The following is a 22859-nucleotide window of genomic DNA, read 5'->3' on the forward strand; positions in this document are numbered from 1 at the left end:
GGGAGAAATAAGAATATATGTGTTTATGTGAAGAAACGTTAGAAGGGTAATGGCAGTGGGAGCAGGGGTGGACTGCTGAGTAGAGACCTTTTGTAACATTTTGAATTTTGAACCATGTGGAAGTATGACCTAGTAAAGCAAATGAAAAGAAATGACTCAACAAACTTAATGAACTCGCAATAAGTCAGAGCCGTTTTTAAACCTTTTATTGTTGAAGTTATCAAACGTAGCCCAAAGGAGAGAAGAGTAGGAAGAATCCTCTGGTACCCATCACCTGGCTTTGGTCCTCATCAGTCTTTGGCCAATTTTTGATTCACCTCTCTTTCCCCTCCCTGCTTTGGAGGCTCTTATCATTATTGATGCTGACTTTTGTTCTTGAGTCATCTAAGTTAGTGCCTTATGTATGCGTATCTTGTCCTTCCTCTAGAGAGTGGCCTTTATCCCACAGGCTAGGGACATTATGAAGAAAAGACTTAAAGTAAACAACTGAAAGCTTCAAACCATCCAGCATCAGGTAGTCTAGCTGTTAAGAAGATAATCTCTGAGATCAACTGGCTTGGTTGAAATTCCCTGGTTACCACTCAAGCTCTGGGACCTTGGTCAGGTGGCTCAACGTCCTAAAGACTCAGTTTCCTTAAAGGGAGATACAGGTATAACCCACTTCATCTTTTTTTGTGAAATCAAATGAGGCTCTTTGTATCTAGCAGTCTTATAACAGTGGCTGGCACATTATAGATACACAGAAAATAGCAGCAGCTGCTACTGCTAATCCTATTACCGCTACTGTTTCTACCTGTTAACTACCGCTACTACTGTTACTCCAACTGACAGGATCGCACCGACCCCCTCTCGCACTGCCTGGAGGTCATATGTACCTCAAATTTGTCTTGCAGGAGGTTCAGCTCTGAGGGGCTTTATGCGTTATAAAAAGGGGATGCTTTATTAATTATGGAACTTGGAAGCTAACTTGTCATTAATCTTGCTCTAAGCTGATAAAAAAGTACAGCTAATTTTCTCTGTTTTGTGATGAAATGATCATTTCTCACTAAAAGGGTCAAAACAGCAGTGAACTGCCTTTGAAATGCAGAGGCAGGTCAGCCCCTGGCTTATTCTACCACCTGCTACTCTGCCAGTCACTCCGTTCCATTATTCTTTTTTTTTTTTTTTTTTTTTTTGTGGTACACCGGCCTCTCACCGTTGTGGCCTCTCCTGTTGCGGAGCACGGGCCCAGCCGCTCCGCGGCATGTGGGATCTTCCCGGACCGGGGCACGAACCCGTGTCCCCTGCATTGGCAGGTGGACTCTCAACCACTGCGCCCCCAGGGAAGCCCTCATCCCATTATTCTTGTCAGATTACCGACCCGAGCTCCTTCTCTGGGCCTTCAGGAGCACATTGTCCTTTTCTTTTTTCTCAGTTGGGATCCCCCGAGGTAAGATTTCCCGACTTTTTCTCTCCCTCTCAGGTCTGTGGGTTTTTTCCTCACCCTGGGTGGTGGTGTTGAGTGTAACCAGCTGGTGGGTGCGATGTTTGGCTCCTGGGTTCGGAAGCGCCCGTGCAGGAAGCCACTGCTTGGGTTGTCATGAGGATTAAATGTGTCAGTGTCTGTGGTGCTTAGGACGGTGCCTGGCACATGGTGAGGACTTTATAGCCATTCCAGGCTTTCCTTGGTGTCCTTTTTGTGTGTGCGACTTCATGCTTGTGTAATGACGTTACCCGGAAGCCTCATTTCCGGGTGAGTAATGGTCGGCTATCAGGCGTGTAAGTTTCCACTTTCTGTTGATACATCTCTGGAGCCATTATAGCTTTTCTAGAATTCACAGTGAATGTTCTCCGTGTCCTCTAACCTGAGCATAACATTGAGTTTATACAGTATTTAAATTTTTTGTGTGGTTTTAACTCTAAAATAAGATTATTGCATTAAAAAGAAACAAAACCATTTGTAATGATTTCTTGGAAGAGCTGGATGCTGCTGCTCTCCCCGTGTTACAGGAGTTTGACTTTCTTAGTCAGGCAGTGGGTCACTGCCTGAAAAACTCGGACCAGGAGTCCTCAGGTCTTTTGCTGGCATCTTGGGTGGGTGAAGTAGGGGAGGAGGGTGGGAGAGTTGAAAGCAGAGACTCACAGCAACAGCAGAGCTAGACCATCTCTTTGTTGCTGTTATATTTGGACAAATAATCCATTGCTTTTACTCGGATTATTTGTATTCTCTTCCTTTCACATCTTTATGCTATCTAGGCTCTGTTTTTTGAAATACGAGTTAAACTGGGGAGAACTTTGCATTTATTTCTTTGAATGTAATGTTTGTTTACCTTGGGAGTATTAATACGAGTATTCTTTTAAAAAGAGTTTTCTTGCTATTCTAATAGAAAACATTTTTTTATTAAAATCACTCTATATGTACATATACGCACACACACATATATGTGCGTGTGCGCGCGCGCGCGTGTATTCTCTTTTTCAGAACTTTTTATTAGAAAAGGGAACATTAAGGGGCCAGGTTCAGACCACTAGAAACTCTTGCCTTATTATACAGCCAACAAGTGTGGTGAATAACGCTGGTATGCTTGGTTCTATTTTCAGCAGTTCCAATTCCATGGATATTATATATATTTTTATTGAGTGTGGCTGTAAAATCAGTACCTAACGTGTATTGAGTGTTTCCTGTGTGCCAGGCCTGGTTCCATGTGCTGAGTGCACCGTGACTCATTCAGCCTCACCGCAGCCCCATAGGGAGGTGCTCTTATTATGCCTACTTCACACGCTAGAAGCTAAGATACGGAGAAGGGAAGTAAGTGGCCCAGGTCACACGTAGAATAAGTGGTGGAGTCAGGCTTCAGCTTTGGGCAGTTTGACTCCAGAGCCTGTGATGCCACGTCTGTGGGTTTTCTGGGAAGACAACCCTAAATCTGGATTTGAGTGATCTCAGTTTTTGGTGGAAGACCAATAGCAATCACTAGCGCTTCTCCATCTCTGCAGATCGATTCTGTTTGGGACCAGGGAAAATATTTAGCACCTTTTCCCTCCTTGCTCACAGCATCACGGGTAAGGTTTTAGGGGATGGGAGAAGCCATCATCTTAGGCATCATCTGGTGCAGGATTAAGCGTGGTAGTGACACCACACTCTTTTCAGACTAAAAAACTTCAGGTTAAATGTAGTGAATTAAAACCTGAGGATTGCCTACTCCGGGTTTAAAAGAAAATGCTTTACTTCTTATTAGATCTTCTGTGCTCAGAAAACCTGTGTGTGTGTGTGTGTGTGTGTGTGTGTGTGTGTGTGTGTGTGTGTGTGTCTGTGTGTGTCTGTGTGTGTCTGTGTGTGTGTGTCTGTGAGAGACCTCCTGATAATAAACTTGGAGCAGATGCCTTGGTAAGTGTAACAGATTTTGCTACAATATGATAGAAGGAGTGGCTATTTGAATGGCATGCCTTTCCCACGGCCTAGCATTTTCTTTTCCAATATGATGCTCTGTCATAAACTGTCAGGACGAGCTTAGTGCTTTGTCTGGCAAGTGTCTAAGGCTGTTTGTCCAGAATTACGAGAGATGCTATTTTAAAACATTCATATAAAACAGGTCTCTTTGGGGTGGTCACTACAAATATATTTATCTTAGGATTTTTAAAAAATAGTGACCACTCTTAATCTACTCTAAAAATGTTAATTTCAAAACGATTGATTTCTGAAGAACTTTCCAGAAACATACAACTGCATTATGTAAGGTAGATCTCATGCTCATTTCCACTTACTTTTGCCTTTCAGGTGTGTGTATGTGAGTGAATGTGAATTTCCCATTCCTAGTTTTTCACGACAGAAATCAAATCTGGTGCTAGCTAACTATGGCAGCCTAGGAATTTAGAAAGTTATCATCACATCTATCTCAGTGTATCTGAGCCCATGCATATCAGCTTATGCCCTAGGTTTTTCACTGTCTAAGGCACGTTGGGTAACATCTCTGTTTTCTGGGAGGGAGATTTTTTCCTTAGTCAGCCTTCAAATGCATTTTCAGCTTTAGTCAGTTTCTTGAATACTGAAAACCCTATGACTAAAATTTCTGCCAGGAAAACTTGCAGCTAGACTTAACTTGCTTCCAGTATTCAGATATTATTCTCAAGGAGCCAGAGGAAAGTGCAAGGTGGTGGAGTTTTTATACCTAGAGCTGCTGGGTTCTTTTGTGTTCCTTCTGTGTTCTTTGGCTTTGGTAAAGTGTATTGGATGGGGGGAGGAAAGGAATATTTCTCATGTTATAGGGAAGAGAGGCTGCTGCTTCAAGCAAGGTGGTTTGGGCTCCCTGGGTGCACCGGAGGCAGCCTCTGATTAGTATAAGAGAGCTCTGAAGCCCATGAGGCATCGGATCAGGAAAGGATGATGTCGCCGTATTTAAGGGTGCTTGGTCTAGAGCATGGGCTCTGACACCTGCCTGCTGTGAGTCCAGTCCTGGCCCTGTAGCCAAGTTATTCAACTTCCCTGCACTTCAGTTTCCACATCTGTGCAACGTGAAAATACCAGAGGGTTAAAGGAGTTAACACACATTCCATTTTAGAATTAGTTAGCTCGTGTTGCTTTTGTATTGAAATGGGGTCGTGCCCTTTAATTATGCAAGGTGTCCTAAGATCACAGGGAGGCGGCCGGGAAGGTGAGGTTGAAGGCACCTCGCGTGACCGCCTGCCATATCATTTTGCTCTCCCTCTTTCTTTCTTCTTTCCATCAATTTCCTCAGTATCACCGGAGTAAAGAATCTGCAATGCAAATCTCACCATCTGATTACCTGGCCTAAAGTTTAAAACTGTTGCTGATGGAATAAAGCCCTGGTTCCCTAATGTGGCATATGAAGGCCCTGACTGTTTTTCCAGTCTTGTCCGCCACTGCTTTCTCTTTACTTCTTTGTGATCCCCCTTCTCTACCTGGCTCACTTCTTCTCCTTCCCGATTCAGTTCAAGGTGTTCTTTCCTTGAGAAAGCCCTTCCCATCCTTTCCTCTACCACCCCCATTCTCGCTGCATTAAGCACCTTACCCTGGTGGCTTGAAAGTGCCCTTAATACACTCCAACTAGATTGCCTATTACATGATAGTGAAATTGGGTCTCTACGTCCCCCTTTTCCCTCCAGACCGTATATCAAAACTTACCAGCGGTAGAAACCCCATGGTGTTCATCTCAACACTCCCTATTAGTGCCTGGCACATGGCAGGTGTTCACGACCTCTTGGCCAATGTGATCTGAGCGGTCTCACCGGGCTCTACACCCATATGCATCCATCAGTGATAGGGGTGCTCGTGTGAGTCACAGCTGAAAGTTCAGACAAGCAAGAATATATCACCTTAACAGAGAGGAAGGTGAAAGTATTTAAAATATTTAGGCACATACACTAATGCATACTTTTAAGGCTGAAATAATTTTTTTTAAAATATAATTCAATTTAGTAAATTTCTCCAAACTAGTCTCCAGAAAGTTATGAGATTTACATCAACTAACGCATCTGAACAATTCAGGATATAGTTTCAATTATAATAATAAGTGGACTATCATTCCACGTGAAATGTCCATTTTATTAAGCCTGAAATAGTTTTTTAACAGACACGTTTCAGCTCTGATTTTAGGCAAGCTCCGCCGTAGCCAGCTGGCGATGAAATGATTAATTAAGTCAAGGAAGCGTGGAGCAGAAACGTGAATTTAAGAGACATTGGGCACACTCAGAAAATAGAGTACAGTGCAAGTTAACATCTTGGGGGAGGGTATAAATTGCTTTATAGTGAACCAAAGTATGTTTTGAGTTTCAGGAAGTTTGATAGTTATGTGAATTACGGTTTAACAAATTATGCCAAAATTCTCATTTATTCCTTTTTTTGGGGGGGAGGTTAAGTAAATAAAGACAACAAATTAATGTGGCTTCCTGAATCTCGGGATCTTGACAAACGGTACCGTTTGGTGAACCCTCTGGTGTGAACCACGTATACAATCAATTCTGGAAACTTGGTTTTCCTTTCCATTTGTATACCATCGGGGAGAAATACTTGGGGAGATTTTCAGCAGCCTCCCATCCTTTAACAACTGCTAGCAGTTGTTTGAACAGCAGTCTAAGGAAATCTTACTGGGTGAACTCAATGGGGGAGGACCACTTTGCTCTGTATGCCTGCTGGAATCTTTCCTCAGCTGTGCACGTTCAGCTGCAGGGGGACAGGGTTGAGCTTCAAGGAAGAGTGCAGGAGGACCCTTCTCCCTCTGTCCGCCCTTCTCCCCTCCCCTGCCCCTTTCCTTTCCTCCCTTTCTCTCTCTTCCTCCCTTCCCTTCTTTCTTCCTGTCTTTAAGGGCCTGCACTGTCATTATTAAATTAAATTTCATGTATTACCACAAGCTGCTGCGGTCTGGGGAAAACAAGAGTTTTTTTTTTTTTTTTTTTAATTGAAGCTTAGTTGGTGTACAGTATCATGTTAGTTTCAGGTGTACAACAAAGTGATTCAGTTATCCATAAGTATGTACCTGTTTTTTTTTCATATTTTTTTCCCTTATAGGTTATTACAAAATATTGATAGGAGGTCCTTGTTGGTTATATATTTTGTATATAGCAGTGTGTATATATTAATCCCAAACTCCTAATTTATTCCTCCCCATCCCCCCTTTCCCCTTTGGTCACCATAAGTTTGTTTTCTAAGTCTGCGGGCCTACTTTTGTTTTGTATAAGTTCATTTGTATCATTTTTTCAAGATTCCACGTCTAAGTGATGTCACATGATATTTCTCTTTGTCTAGCTTACTTCACTTAGTATGATAATCTCTAGGTGCATCCGTGTTGCTGCAAATGGCATTATTTCATTCTTTTTTATGGCTAAGAGTCCAGTGAATACACACACACACACACACACACACACACACATCTTCTTTATCCATTCATCTGTCCATGGACACTTAGGTTGCTTCCACGTCTTGGCTACGTATATAGTGCTACAATGAACATTGGGGTGCATGTATCTTTTTGAATTATGGTTTTGTTTGGGCTGTATGCCCAGAAGTGGGATTGCAGGATCTTTTGGTAGATCTATTTTTAGTTTTTTAAGGACCCTCCATACTGTTCTCCCTAGTGGCTGCACCAGTTTACCTTCCCACCAGCAGTCTAGGAGGGTTCCTTTTTCTCCACACCCTCTCCAGAGTTTTTAGACTGAGAGCAGAGCAGTTCAACTCCGTGCTTTGCTGGCTCATTTTTATTGTTTTCGTTGACTTTTTGTTTCCCAGAACCTTCAATTGTTCTAACAAAAATGGTCCTTCCCTGGTGAAAAGGTGAACGTTAGGTGCTTGGGTTCAATGCCTCTGGGGTGGTTAGTTGACAGATATTCATTGAACATTTACTATGTTCCAGGCACAGTCTCTGAGCTGATCTGTCGTCAGCAATGGAGACTTCGTGTCTGCTGTCCTGGAGTTTACGGCTCAGGTGAAACAGACAGCTATCAACAATTTGCTGTGACATTTAATTTAAAAAATTTGTAAGTGGAGAGAAATGCATATACCCGAGGAATTTAAGTTAGCCACTCTAGGTCTAGTTTAATATGTTGTCCTGGGGATAAATCTTAAATATGTATTGTACATATGAATAATTTGGGACTAGGCATTTTTGATCAATAACATCTCATAAGTTACTGCATGTATCATAGGTAGATTAGAGATTTTTAGGAAATTTAAATAGATTTAACATGTATTTACACTCTATGTAATATAATTTAACACTTGATTTCACAGAGTACACTTGAGAACACAGTCACCAAGGATTATCTAGTCCCCAGGTCACTAACGTACCCTGTGCCCTCCCTCAAGTTCTTTGCTGGCCATGTATCACCTGTAAAGTGAGGCTCTTAGGCTCTCAAGTTTCCTTTCAGCTCTAAAAATTGTATAACTGCAGTACAGAAGAACTCTGTAACCCCCATGCCCCCCAACAAACTGCCCTTCTCACAGTCTTCCCTGCTTCTTTTAATGGCAGCTCTATCCTATGTAATAGGGCAGGAATCTGGTGTTCCTGACCCTTCTTCTCTTATACCCCATGTCCTGTCCAATTTGTCAGCAAATGCTATTGTGAACCATGCGTCACCACCTCCCCTGCAGTCATCCTGGTCCAAGCCACCATCATCTCTTCCCTGGATTATTACCGTAGCCTCCTAAGAGGTCCTCTTCTGTCCTTGTCCCTGTGTGCTCAGCTGTTTACACGGCATCCAGAGTGATGCTGTTAAAATAAGCCAGCTTGTATCAGGGCTTTACTCAAAACCTTGTAATGCCTTTCCACCTCAGTCAAAGTCCTAGTGGTGGCCTCCTGGGCCTTACAAGATCTAGCTCCTCCTTAGCTTGTTGACCTCATTTCCTAGCCCTTCCTTTCCCTCACTTTCCTCCAGTCAAACTGGCCTCCTTGCCACTCATGCTCCTGTCTCATGTCCTTTGCATGGCTTGTTCCCTCTACCTGGAATGCTGTACTCAGTACCTCACATGTCCCATCAGTGAGGCTTCCATGGATGGCATCCTGTGGTGAATTGCAGTGCCTCTGTCCCATACTCTCCATCCCCTGATCTTTTTATCTTTATTGTACACATTAATGTATTCTACATTAGTGGTTCTCAAGGTGTGATTCTAAATCAGCGGTATCGGCATCACCATAAGAGCTTGATAAAAATGCAAGTTCTTGTCCTCTTCCATCCCTAGTTTCTGCTGAGTCAGATTGCTGGTGGGGTCCAGCAATCCATATTTTAAGAAGCCCTCTCATGATTCTGATGCACACTGAAGTCTGAGAACCACTGCTGTCTATTGTGCTTCGTAATTTTATCCTCCCCACCCCTGTCCCGACTTAAAGTCAGCTCCATGAAGGCAGGGGTTTCTGTTCCTGGTGCTAGAGTTTAGAATGGAAATGGTACTTAGTAAGAGCTGAGGAAATAGTGGTTGAATGAATGAATGAACATGTGACTATGTAGTAAATTTAAATTAAAAGAATACTGAGTGGGGCTTCCCTGGTGGCGCAGTGGTTGAGAGTCCGCTTGCCGATGCAGGGGACACGGGTTCGTGCCCCAGTCCGGGAGGAACCCACATGCCACGGAGCGGCTGGGCCGTGAGCCATGGCCACCGAGCCTGCGCGTCCGGAGCCTGTGCTCCGCAACGGGAGAGGCCACAACAGTGAGAGGCCCGCGTACTGCAAAAAGAAAAAAAAAAAAAGAATACTGAGTAATAGAGTTTAATGTATGTTCCTCATATTTTAGTGACTCTGCTCAGTGTTAGGAGTTTTAAATATGAGGTTTTCTTTATCACAGATTTAAAAATCTGCAGATCTTCGAAGATTGCGTTATCCCCGACTAATCCTTCTTGAAACTTTGTGCAAATGATGTGAATTGTTGCTTTAAATACTTGTGGCATCTGGAATTGGGCTATTTTAATCATCTCCCGTAGGGACCATCTCTTTAAAAGTGTACAGATAGGTCATTCTGGTTTATTGGAAGCTTCTGATAGTCGAGCTAGTTGCGTGGAGATTTGTATGAAAAAGACCACCTGGAGGTATATGAATATTGCATTGGAAATTTAGACATTAATCTTTGATCTAAGTTGCTTGTGCCAGTCTTTGTGGGTATGGCCAGCCAGGAGCCCCCAGTGACTGCAGAGCACGCCTTTGGCTTCGGAAATGATGATCCCTGTATAATATGCTTACCTAGTGTTCCCCTCGCTCTGCTGTCAGTTCAGCAGAGTCGGTCTTACAGATGAGGGTACTGAGGACTGCTGAGTGATTGTGGCCTCGTTGGAGGTCATTCTGAAGGTCATAAAAGCAGATCACGCCAGACCTCCCCAGACTTCGCTTTTTATCCTCGGCTGACTTCCTCGCCATTAGGCTCCCTGCCCCCTCCCCCACCTGCTTCTTCACGCTATGCCTTTTGACAGCTCAGCGGTCCCGGGGTTCAGTTTCTCAGCTGAAAAATAAGGAAGGTTGACAAGATGTTTTCCGAGGATCTATCTTGCATCAGAGTGTTTCAGTGTCCCTTCATTAGCCTCACTCACTAAAGGCATTCTCAGTCCTATTTGAAAGCATTCAAAGCAGAGGGTGATCTTGGGCATGGAGCAGAGAGTAAGCCAAGCATCTGTCCTGTGGCTACTTTCACCAGAGCATCTTTAAAACTATCCCTCCCACTCCCACTGGGGAGCCAGGGAGAATGAGTTTGTGACTTGGGGAGTATCTGTGGCTTTCCTTTGCTCACTGTAATTATCATAGTTGATAGAAAGTTGACCACGAGTGAGCTCTTGGTTGTGTCTGTCTTTAGACTTGAGAAAGCTGGCTCTTGCCTGCACCTGCAGCACACCTGGTCTGGGTTTACTGCTCCAGCCTTCCTGGCCGCCCTTTCTTCTGCTGCTGCCCCGCCAGGTGTGGCCTCTGGCTTCATGTCTCCCAGGAAGTTCACCTGCTTTGGGCTTTGGGGGAGGGTTCAGTGACTCTGACATAGATGGGCAGATTATCGGTAGTTTGCCATTGTCTTAAACTAGTGTTCTCCTTCACGCTGGGGCTAATTGGCTGTATTAGTCAGCAGAACTGTGAGCCAAATGTGAATTGACACCAGCCACCACTTACTCTTCTTCTTGTCTCTTTTAAGCCTGTGTTGTCTTGATTGTGAGAATGGTTGAGGAACTGGCAGCCTGCGTAGCCTCCAAATTTTTACCAAGAATACCTCTGTTGAATTTTTAACATAATTTGTCTGTGTCATTGTGGATCGATGTTGACTCCATGGACGAAGTACAGATAAGTGCTAAGAGCTCTTCCTTTCTAAGTAGAAATGTAGCACATCTGAAGGAGCCCTGTTGATGGCAATTTCGAGAGTCTGCCCACATGAAATACCAGCCCTGGGAAGGTTTGCTTCTTTGTGGGTTTGTTTTGTGTGTGTGCTTTGAAAGGTGAAACTCTAGCTTTAGGGAATAAAAAGATGTCTTCTAATTTCTTCTTTTGCCATCAGAAAAGGCCGTGAAATTGTTATTCTCTGATGTTTCAAACACGGTCAGGACTGCCTCTCCCTCATTAATAGACGGGAAACGTGGACTTGTGCAGAGCAGCTAGAAGTGACTCCCTAGGGCCCAGGCTCTGGAACTACGGCAGATCCTGTTTTCTGATCCTGAACGCCTTGGACACCATGCCACATGTGGGTGGGGCTGCAGTCTGTAGAGCCAGCCCAGGCCATTGAGACCACTTGCTTACGAGAAGGAATAAATAGAATTGAAAACCAGGAGTCTGATTCAGGGAAAGAGGTTTGGGTGGAAAGCGAGGGTTTTCAGAAAACTCTCTTTGGTTCTATCTGGTCCCTCTTGGGGTCCCTCCCTCCTGAGCAGGACAGGTGGTGTCCCCCACCCCCCCCATAGTGAGGCGGTGTGTGAATAATTGATTACTAATAGCAGATAAGGTGCCGACATATTTCTTATTGACTTGCCTAAAAATTGAGTGGATTCAGTGTTATCACTTTAATATTATAATGCTATCACCCTCACACAACTGCATTTCAGAGCTTTCGTGAGGGGGAGAGAGAGGTTTAGTGTTACAGATAACCTGTGCTGGGGCTAATGCTTACCCGCAGCCCGGCTCTTCTATGCCCTGGCACCTCCAGTGAGCAGCTCTTACGGACGGACTGTTAATAAGTTTTGTGGTTTTAACTTATGGAAATGTATCATAAAAAGATTTTGTACAAATCTGAGCATTCCCACAGAGGTGTGCCACGTGTGTGAATTTGTCCTGCGTGACACATTAGCATCGCTGGGCCAGACAGTTCTGTGTAGGACATGATTTTCGTTTGTAGTGTTGGCCTTGTACTTACTTGTCATAAAATACATGAATGCGCACTCGACTTTCTCCAAGCCACTCTCTTTCTACTGCTGTGGTTCTCTTCGCCAAAGAGGTGAAGGAGGGAAGCCGTGGAGCTGGCTGTACTTGGAGGTCTTCCGGTCATACTGAATCGTGCCGTGGTGCCTGCTAGGAAGACGGTGCCCTTGAGCAGCGCTTCTTCAGCTGCACTGCGCATCGAATCAGCTGGGGCTCTTGCTATAGTACAGATTCTGTTCACTAGGTCTGGGGTGGGATCCAAGATTCTGTGTTTCTCAGAGGCTCCCAGGTGATGCTCATGCTTCTGGTCTATGGACCCCACTTTGAGTAGCAAGGACCTAGACGAGAATGTTGAAGATACCTCTCTCTCCTATTTTCCTGGAAGTGTATTATTGTTCCATTTTTGGAACATTTATGTAAGCGTAGCCCCAAACAGAACTATTGGCAAACAAGTGAATTAGGCTCTTCTTGTAGTATGTGTTTTTTTTTTCCCCCTTGAGACGCTGGTGCATTTATTTGTTTTGATTTGTGCCCCTGGTATTAAAAGCCATGCTTAATACTGGAACTGTTTAAAACTCCAGAATTGCACTGTGTGCCAAATCGTTTTCTTGCTGATTTTTTACCAAGCCCATTTGGGAATTGCATCGACTTTGGCCTCTGATGCAGTGGTTAACTGTTAACAGTTAGGAAGTATGAATAAACATGGCTGGACTGGGGAAAGACAGGGGATTGTAAAAATTAAAAAGCCTTTGGGTACAAATACCAGAGGGCTTGACCGTCAGGGGATGAAGCAATACGGACGTTTAACAATCTCACGTAGCATTAGTCTGGGGTATACTGTTCCAGGGTTGGTGCAGGAGCCCAGGGTATCACAGAGGTCTTGGGCTCTTTACTACTCTCTGTTCTGCACCTCAGTCATGTCAGGCAGCCCATGTCCCCACGGGCTCCTTTGCTCCCGGCATCACATCCTCATGCGACAGTGTCCCTAACAGGCAGGGGGAGTGGGGAGGAAACCACCCTGGTAGGGTGGTTCTTGTGTTAGGCAGAAAATATCCCCATGAGTGTCTGTACCGTATTCCTCTTGGATCCCATGGGTCAGGACTAGGGCAGACCCTCAGACCATTCACCAGCCCAGGAATCAGACACCATGATTGCCTTAGATCTGTACAGTTAATCCCCCTGGGGCCCGGCACACCAAATCAGGATGCTGGTAGAGATCGGGGTGTGGATGTTGGGTAGCAGATCACCAGTGTGTGCTGCCAGGGACTTAATATTATTAGGAAACTACTATATGCATTCTGTGCCCCTCATTTTATAGCTTGTGAAACTGTTGCTCAGGGAAGTGAAGTGGATGAGCGGGGAGTGTAAATGGCATCACACGCAGGCCTGTTCGATTCCAAAGTACCTTCTCGGGGTGGAAATGTGGTTCCTTGCTACTCACTGTGTCCTCCCTCGGTGCCTCTCCTCTCCCCTGTAGCTTCAGGGATCATTGATGGGGACACACTGGGAACGATCAGGACCCCATGGTGTGCCACGTATCCCACACCAAGTGTGTCACTATTTGGCCTCTTACTAGTTATGCCCACACCACTGTTAGAGTAGAGAGAAAACTTCGCCTATGAGTAAAGTGACATTCCTTCAAGAAGGAAACCAGCCTGGTGAACGTTGGCGGCCACTGTGTAGGTCTCGCCACATCCTGCCTTGGCCCGCTGGGCTCTGGGCTCTGCTTCTTGCTCTGGGTTTGCTGAGTTCTGCAGGTACCTGGAGGCGCCGCGTCCTCCTGGAGGACTTGAGGCATCCCCTCTGCCACCTCTGAGTCAGTGCTGCCCTGCGCTGTCTCCTGCCTGGTTTCAGGGGTTCCCAGCAGGCACGAGGCAGTGCTGCCCTTGCCTCCCCACCGTCCTGCCCCTGCAGACTTGCTTCTTATTGCCTGGAGGTCTGATGACACCCTGAAGATGGCAAGCCTCCAGGAGAGTGAAAAGTTGTTCCTGTTTAATTTACAAACAGAAATAAAACAAGCAGTAAAACTGGTAGAAAAGGCTGGGTTTAATTATACATTAAAGAAAAGTAAAATTGAGAAACAAGTGATTAGGTCAGTTAAAAAAGCGAAAAGCACTGTGCTCAAGGATGTGATAATGGGGTAAACATTGCAATCAGAAGGAAAGAATACTGGGAGACTGTTGGCTCCTACATACAGGATGGATTATGCCCGGGGATTCTGCCTTGTTATTCTTCAGATGCAATGTGGGGAGAGAGTTTGACCAGAGAGGGCTGTGATCAGAACTGTGCTTTAGGAAGAGTAATCTGCATGGAATAAGTCTGGATTGCAGTTGGAGGAGGCATGCCTCTGATTCTGTAATTGCTAAAGCCTTCAGTTATCCTGGTCTGTGTCTTTGCTCTCTCACCAAGAAAATCTGGGGGCAGAAAGGACACCTTGAAATTACCAGCAAACAGAAGACGATACCTTAACATAATTCTTCTATTCGTGTTGTTTAGGTCATGTAATAGTCACTCTATTTCAATTAATGTCATATTTTCCCATGTTAGCTCTCACTAGAAGGCTGGCATTGTGTTTGAATCAAAGCTGTGCAAAATCAAAGCGACACCCACGCCGGTTGGACACTACTGTGCCTACGGGGGCGCTGCACCACTGACACACGTTTTACTATAAAAACAACATGAAAAGAACGAAATACGTCATTTAAAGCAAAACAACTGTTCATCCAGTTCCTAACAGAATTAAGAAAATATTTGCTTCTGTTTTATACCCATTATCATAGTTTGCATAATTTAAATCATAATGTGCTTCTCTATAGGCTTCTTCATTCACCAACATTGGATGTATAACATTTTAAGGACACCTGTGAGACTCACGAAGGCCGGATGCTGGCAGCCCTGAAAATGTTTCCTGGGTGTTCAGAAGTACATTTCAGTTTTGCCAGTAAAGTCTTGACTCTCTCATGAGAAAAAAACAACAACTGGGAATCAAACCAAATTATGCAGGGATTGTTTTTGATGATATAAATATGACATTTAGGATTAACCAGAGAACCTCAAGCCAGTTTTTCTATGCTGGGTGATCACAACTTGATCTTTACTCAGGGAAGAGTGTAGGAGTTGTGGAATATTAACCCCATTATTCCTTTTTGTGTTTCCGGTACCTAAGAATACACCGAATTTTCCCAAAAAGGAGCCTGGGGCTATGTGGCTAAAACTCCTCTGTGAAGGACTGTGGATTTCATTCAGACCTTCAGTAACTTGCTATATGGTCCTTGGCAAGTTATTTCATCTTGTTTATTCCTTCCTCTTTTTTAATTCCAGTACTCACTAAATTATCACATTTCATTAAGGATTTGTCTCATGCTTTCGTTTTTCAGAGTCTCTGTTCAAATATAGGCCCTGTTGATTTTACTCCTGGGCTATGGCTGTGGTCTTCCTGCTTCTAGTCTTTCTGTTTTCCTGAACATCCCTGCATGATTTCTTGTCCCCAGCTCTCCTCTTGACTAGAGAGAAAGCAACAGTAGTCCAGGGTAGTAACTGGATCAAGTACAGCTTCCTTTACCTGCAACTCAGACTCTGTAGTTGGGCTCCTTGACAGGCTCAGTGCTTCTTCCCTTTTCCAGACCATGGCCTCTGGGGAAGAGAGGCTGCTTCTGGCAGGGAACTACCAGGGGCCCCTGTAGCCACTGTGACTCTCGCTGCCCCAGACCTGCAACCAGCCGCTCGGAGGTCTAAAGGATCAGTATCTGTTGCAACCCATTTTGAATACGATTTAGGAAGCTCTGAGCTCTCAAATGTTGGTTCTATTACTCTCTAGCCAAGTATGGAATGGACCTAAGCCATTTTTTTTTTCCATGCACAACTCAGGTTCCCTTTCACAGATATTAGTAGATTTTATAGATGTTTGAGGTAGGTTCGGGTTGGCTAACTCACCTACAGCGTCACTCCCAGGTTTGAAGGAAATCAAGATTCAGACCAAATTTTGCCCTTCGTTAGCAAGCAAGAACCCTAGAGATTTCTCACAGTTTATTCCGTAAGCTCAAGGAGATTCCTGCTCTCTGTCCTTCTAGGTGAATGAAAAATTCACTCGAAGCCGACATGCCAGCATTCCAGATGCAGTTTTCTCATACACTTGTGCTTGGCATCTAGAATCTAACTAGGCAGAAAACTGGTTAGGGGTTTAGGTTCCTCTTGGGCCTGGCTGGATTCTTTCTTTCTATTCATGCCAGATGGGGAGTATATCTAAAATATTTTAGCCCCTCTCTGTGTGCTCACTACTTTGACTTTTACCAGTGAAAGCCTGTTTCTAACATGCATCTTGCCTATCAGCAGGTGACTCTTTTCCCCAACAGTAGTCCCTTTTGGGCATTCACCTGGCTCATACTTATCTATACTTAGATACGGATAACAGAAATACTTCTAGCAGCTGCCTCTGGCATCGTGAATCAAGTGCTGCGAGACCCTTCTAGCACTGGGCATTCTGGCTCAGAACACCAGTTGACCACCTGGGTTGCAGTACCACAAATATAATATCACACGGTGTATATTGAAGTATTGTAGGTAAATTTTAGACATCATATAACAACACAGTTGGCAGACTAGTTTTGCAGGTTAAATCAGGCAGGCGGAATTGCTTTATCGTGCTTTTCCACTTTTTTTTTTTTTTTTTTTTAATGTATTTGTTGCCAGCGACAGCAAAAACGAGAGGTTTTACATCAAGATCTCAATGTTTGGCTTTCTGTGGGAAAATTGGGGCATCTGCAGAAACAGGGCCATTTTCCTCTATGACAGTTTTCTTTTCCAGCGGAACAGCAGAAGCTTGCTTTAGACCTGGGGATGGGCTCCTGGGAAGGGCCCTGCACTTCCTAATGTCCCCCTATGCTGAGACAGATATCAAGTGCCCTTCACCATTGAGATGGAGCTATTGGTTTGCAGGACCCCCTTCCCTCCTTCTTATTCCTGCCTGGGCCCCTGTAAGTATTTGAGTTTTTGAGCCATGCAGCTGTCAGACAGTTTTTCTTCTTGACTCAACACTTGTGCTTTGCTTGTGCTGCTTCTCTGTCTGGAAGGTCACTTCCTTTTGGGCTCGTCTGTCCAACACTCAACCTCATCTTCAAGGCCAGGTCCAAGGCCCACTTCGAGATGGAGTCTTTCATGGCTATTACAGTCCTAACTCTTCCACTTCTACATGGACAGCAGAGCATAGCGTTTGATTCCACACGTTCTGTTTCATGCCTTCTCCCTCCTTGGTGGTAATATTCTTAAGGTCAGGAAGCATGTTCTTCTTGTATTTTATATCTACCACTGTAAAAACGTTCATGCTTATCCCCTCAGCCCAGTTGTAAGGCAGAGAACAGTAGCTTATTGATCTGCCTAACAATTATTATAAAGCCTATTTATCCATGGTAAAAAGAAGTAGAGGGGTGTTATAAATGTGAAAATAATGTAAAAACAAGCATAACCAAGAAGCCTGAAAGGTTAAGTGCCTTGCTGGAGTCACACAGTTGGGGAATAGCTTCGTCTTCAGCCTAACCACTGAGCATCCTGCCTTGGTTCCTTAGGGCTGTGCTATTTCCTGGCAGATCTGCTACTTGCTAAATCAGGTAGCTGCACCCCAATCGCCTGCAGGTCCTCCACAGGGCTTAGTGTTCACATATCAAAACAAGACTATTCCCAAAGTCACTTAAATCGTATGCCACAAATGAGGGAAGAAAGGTGATGAAGGTACATCAGACTTAACCATACAAGGCACCAAGAGTCAGGATGCCAAAGATGCTTCTGTCATATTTTTGTTTGTTTTTTTTTGTTTTGCGGTACACGGTCCTCTCACTGTTGGGGCCTCTCCCGTTGCGGAGCACAGGCTCCGGACGCGCAGGCTCAGCGGCCATGGCTCACGGGCCCAGCCGCTCCGCGGCACGCGGGATCCTCCCGGACCGGGGCATGAACCCGTGTCCCCTGCATCGGCAGGCGGATTCTCAACCACTGCGCCACCAGCGAAGACCCCTGTTAGTTATTTTTTAATTTTTATTTATTTATTTATTTTTTGCAGTACGCGGCCCTCACCGTTGTGGCCTCTCCCGTTGCGGAGCACAGGCTCCAGACGCGCAGGCTCAGCGGCCATGGCTCACGGGCCCAGCCGCTCCGCGGCACGCGGGATCCTCCCAGACCGGGGCACGAACCCGCGTCCCGTGCATCGGCAGGTGGCCTCTCAACCACTGCGCCACCAGGGAAGCCCGCTTCTGTCATTAATAAGGACCAGCAGAGTGTCCTCTGCTGATGGTCCTCCCCTTAGTGGAGGGAACAATGTACTGGGATGATGCCAAGGTTGGAATTTGGGAGTAGTGTTAGATGAGGCGGAAGAGGAAAGGGGAGTCAGATTTGCATGTTGTTCTGAGGGATTCTGACTTTATCCTGGGGGAGCAGGGAGCCTTTAAAGACTTTTAAGGAGCCGTCAGGCCTGTGACATAGAAGTGCCTGGCTGCTGCAGGCTGGTCTGGGGAAAGCAGGGAGGTGGTGACCTCGGAGGCTGCCCCAGGACTCTTGGGCTGGGGAAGGAGAGAACTGGATGGATTCAAAAGATGTGAAAGCCTTTTCGTTACCAGGATGACCGCACTCTTTCTGGTTTGAGATGCAGTTATTCCTTGAGGCTGACTAACTTGATGTGTAGCCTTTGATTCCGTGTTGCCAGAGAAATGTTCATGGTTTCTGACCCACACGTATCTGCCTCCACTCCCCTGGGCTGTCTGGAGGTCCCCTCAGCAGTCAAGGGCACTTTTCACTGTTTTCTGCTCTGCCACCTCCACTGCTCTTGTCACATGTAAGCTGTCTCCACAGCATATACCCGTCTTCCTGTTTACACAAGCACCCTACAAAGTTCAGTCCAAAAGTTCTCTTTCACAGTACATATAAATCCTTTTCTATATACACTGCCCATACGTATGAGCAAATTGTACATTTATTCTGTAGTCATAGGGTGAGTAGATGTTAGGATTGGTGTTTTCTGCTTCTGGAATTTTTCTTCTGAGCTTTAAAGATGTTTAACCGTCTGTTTATGAGTTAAAAGTGAGTGTTCTAAGTGGAGTCTGTGAATACAAATGTGAATCAGGAAAATACATTGAAGAGGCATTGTCAATAATGAATTGCAACTACGCATCTCTCTCAGCAGTTTTTGCAGCTTTAAAAGGTCTAATGTAATCAGATGTTTTGGGTTTTTTTTGTTTAATTTTTATTTATTTATTTTTGGCTGCCTTGTGTCTTCATTGCTGCGTGCGGGCTTTGTCTGGTTGCGGCGAGCGGGGGCTACTCTTCTTTGTGGTGCGCGGGCTTCTTACTGTGGTGGCTTCTCTTATTGCGGAGCACGGGCTGTAGGTGCACGGGCTTAGTTGCTCCGCGGCATGTGGGATCTTCCCAGACCAGGGCTCGAACCCGTGTCCCCCTGCATTGGCAGGCGGATTCCCAACCACTGTGCCATTAGGGAAGTCCCATCAGATGGTATTTTTAAGGAATTAAAAACAATTATTGTTAACAATGGATTTTTGTCTAGATTATATCTTTTAGGAAGATATATGTATATTTGGGGTGTAGAATTGCTTCAACTGCATGGAAAAGAATTTATTTTTCCTTAAAACAACTTTTACCCATATCCTTAATTATTTACAGATGATATGTATTTATTTAATATTATCGTGTTACACAATTATTTTAATAAAAACAGAATGTTGGATTCACTGTTAAACTTCTTTTCCGAAATACAAATGAGGTTGAAATTTATATTTTCGAAAGCCTTATCATGTTGTTTCTTCCTCTAGCCAAATATAGTAGATACTTACAAATGATTAAGTTGACCTAGCTCTTCTGTAAGAGAATGAATTTTATCTCCTCCTACCTGAAGGAGACCGTTTCAGTGGTTTCTTTTCAGAAAGCTTGATTTTTCTGACTGTAATGTAAGAGTTCAAATAGAGTTCAGCACATCATGCAAATTAAATGATATAGCATTTTCAGAATATACTTTTGCTCACTATTAACACGAGAGTAGCAGTTGGAATAAAGACACCCTTTGTCAATTTTTCCTTTGACTTGAAGTTGTAATCCTATTGGGATTTGAGTGAATTTAAACGTAAATAAAATGGAACAGGCAACAGATTTCAACTAGGGGAACTGGTCCCAGTGTTATTGCATAACTTAATAATGTAGATCTAACGCAAATGCTAATATTTGACCTTGGTCTGTACTTGACGCTGTTCTTTGGTAATTGCCATCATCCTGGCAGTCACCGAAGGGGGCCAGCAAAGGAGAGTCATGTGAGAGCAGTTTGAAGGGGTCCACACTGCATAATCTGCTGCAGTGTTTTGAGGTGTTGACATCCCTTTTTTATAACTGTTCACCAGCTTTCTATTGAGGTGCCCTTGAGTTGGCTCTTACTGTTAGGTCTGTACTAGCCCTAAGTAGTTGGTAGTTTAACTTACTAACTAATTTTAACCATTAGTAAAACTCTAAGCACAGATGCATGCATTAATAATCACTGGGTATTCCCTCTCTACTTTCACATATACAAACATAATTTTTGCATAAATGCATGCACGTATACAGTATGCTTAATTAATTCATGTCCTCACAAGAAGAACTCCTAATATATAATGGATGTCAAGAAGAGTATTATTTCATTCTACAAACCTTTCTGTCTATATCTATGAAAATTATCCAGAAAGCAAACGTTGAAAAAAAACCCAGTCTTTACTGACTGGGCTTATCCTTTGTGTTGATTGCTACGTGTGGGCAAAACTGGGCATGTTGGCTTTAGGTACCTGGGTTTGTGGATTTGCCATTATGATTTTGGCTAAAGTGTTACCGAGCACTGTTCAAGGAAGGGCATGGGAATGTGGAAGTTGTGTGTTATTCATGCTTTATTTCAAGGAAGAAATCCGCTCCCCAAACATTGATGATGTGGGATTAAAGAGGCTAGAAAATAATCATAATAAAAGAAAACATAAAAAGAAACACATGCTAGTTTTACTACCATTGATGCTATTCTTATAAATGATTTTCTAAAATGAATCTTAGCTAAAAGCTAAGATCCTTTAATTTAGGGCTTTGGAAAGCCCTAAATGTATGTATGTATATTTTTATTGTGGTCTTTTATGGTTAGTTATGACTTGTGATACCTTTTTGGTAGAAAATATAAAAATGATATGCTGAGCTTTTGGACTGGTGAGCTTGCTGACCCATAACCTGTGATGAGGGCGTTCTCTGAAGTGTAGGGCAGGGGTACCCAACCCCCAGGCCACAGACCGCTACCTGCCCACGGCCTGTTAGGAACCCGGCCGCACAGCAGGAGGTGAGGGGCGGGTGGGCAAGTGAGCGAAGCTTCATCTGCCGCTCCCCATTGCTCCGGCTGGCATTACCGCCTGAAGCATCGGCCGTCCCTGCCCCCGGGGAAAAATTGTCTTCCACGAAACCGGTCCCTGGTGCCAAAAAGTTTGGGGAACGCTGGTGTAGGGGATGGCGGGTGGCAGGACTGCCCTGCTGTATGGCTGAGAGAGCTCCACAGTGTTTGGAGCAAGTCATCACCATTGCGAGGCCCATCAGGAAAAGAGATGTTCTTAAAGGCAGAATTTGTAAGCCATAATGTCTTACCTAAAATAAGGGTGATTTTTTTTTTTTTTTCTTTTCAGATTTTGGGGTAAGTGCTTTCTTAGCAACAGGGGGTGATGTTACCCGGAATAAAGTAAGAAAAACATTCGTTGGCACCCCGTGTTGGATGGCCCCTGAAGTCATGGAACAGGTGAAATAAATTAATAAAGAAAATAAAAGTGATGTTTTGATTGACATAGTATAGTTGTACAATACATGTCATTAGTACACTAACATTTTGTTCAAATCAATCATTTTACTAGAATGCGTCATGCAAGATTTAATTCCCGATTGCTGGGCCTTAGCAAAGTAATCTCAAGGTTGTGCACACACGGCCGTGGACTTCTGACATAATATGGACCCCGTCATGTATAACATGCCGGCTGTATAACTGTGTTTTTTTCCCTGCTTCCCTTCTTAGGTGAGAGGCTATGACTTCAAGGCTGACATGTGGAGTTTTGGAATAACTGCCATTGAACTCGCCACAGGAGCAGCGCCTTATCACAAATATCCTCCTATGAAAGTAATTGCTCTTGGAAATATTATGTCGGGTTTGAAATATGATTTAACAGAATCCATTCTCTTAAACATAGTCATTTCTCTCTTAGACCCAAGGGGAATTAATGGAGGGATGCAGCCAAGTTAAATGTTAGCTGATGCTCTCAGCGGACAGAATGGGACAAAAGTAGCACAGTTGCCGGCTTTGAAGCTTGCTTTGCGTTCTTAGCACAGAAGAATGTGGTCAGATTGGTCGATGGAGGTTGATAGATGAGACAAATGCTGGTCATTACTCTCTCTATCACCGAATACCCCCAGCTCCCCAAGAAAAATCTAAAAATAGATTATAGTGATATCATCTTTACAGATGGATTTCCCAAATTTTCAGGCCCTTTTTTTCCCCATGGTCTGTAACATTTCACTCCTGTTCTCATAGTGTCATGTTGGTGACTCATCTGAAATAAGGGAGCCCAGTGTTTTTAGGAACTAACATACATTTGGATACCATTTTTAGATTTTTGTTATTTTATTTTTTTGGAAGTTACTCTTTATTGTTATTATTTTTTAAACTATTTATTTATTTATTTGGCTGCATGGGATCTTAGTTGCGGCCTGCGGGCTCTTCACTTCGTTGCGGTGTGTGCGCAGGCTTCTCTCTAGTTGCAGCACACAGGCTCTCTAGTTGTGGTGCTTAGTTGCCCCTCAGCATGTGGGATCTTAGTTCCCTGACCATGGATGGAACTGGCATCCCCTGCACTGCAAGATGGATTCTTAACCACTGGACCACTAGGGAAGTCCCTATTTTTGTTATTCTTTTAACTAGCCTACATCATTATTTCTCTTAGTTTTGAGGTGGTGGGGTCAGGGCTAATTTACCCAAATGGATTTTGTTTTGTGGCTGAAATAGTTGAATGGAAATTATGAAGG

At 44.2% G+C, this 22859-nt stretch overlaps 1 protein-coding gene across 3 annotated transcripts in view; it reads left to right on the forward strand.

Moving 5' to 3' along the window:
• STK39 (serine/threonine kinase 39) overlaps positions 1-22859 on the forward strand; it is a 478001-nt gene that overhangs the window by 257330 nt on the left and 197812 nt on the right. For all 3 annotated transcript variants that reach the window (XM_030852534.3, XM_060302304.2, XM_030852531.2), the window contains 2 exons: positions 21476-21585; positions 21856-21957. In XM_030852534.3, the coding sequence (XP_030708394.1) occupies positions 21476-21585; positions 21856-21957 (212 nt within the window). The remainder of the gene's footprint in view (positions 1-21475; positions 21586-21855; positions 21958-22859) is intronic.

This window comes from Globicephala melas, chromosome 7 (genome assembly GCF_963455315.2).
Source record: "Globicephala melas chromosome 7, mGloMel1.2, whole genome shotgun sequence".
NCBI classification, from domain to species: Eukaryota; Metazoa; Chordata; class Mammalia; order Artiodactyla; family Delphinidae; genus Globicephala; species Globicephala melas.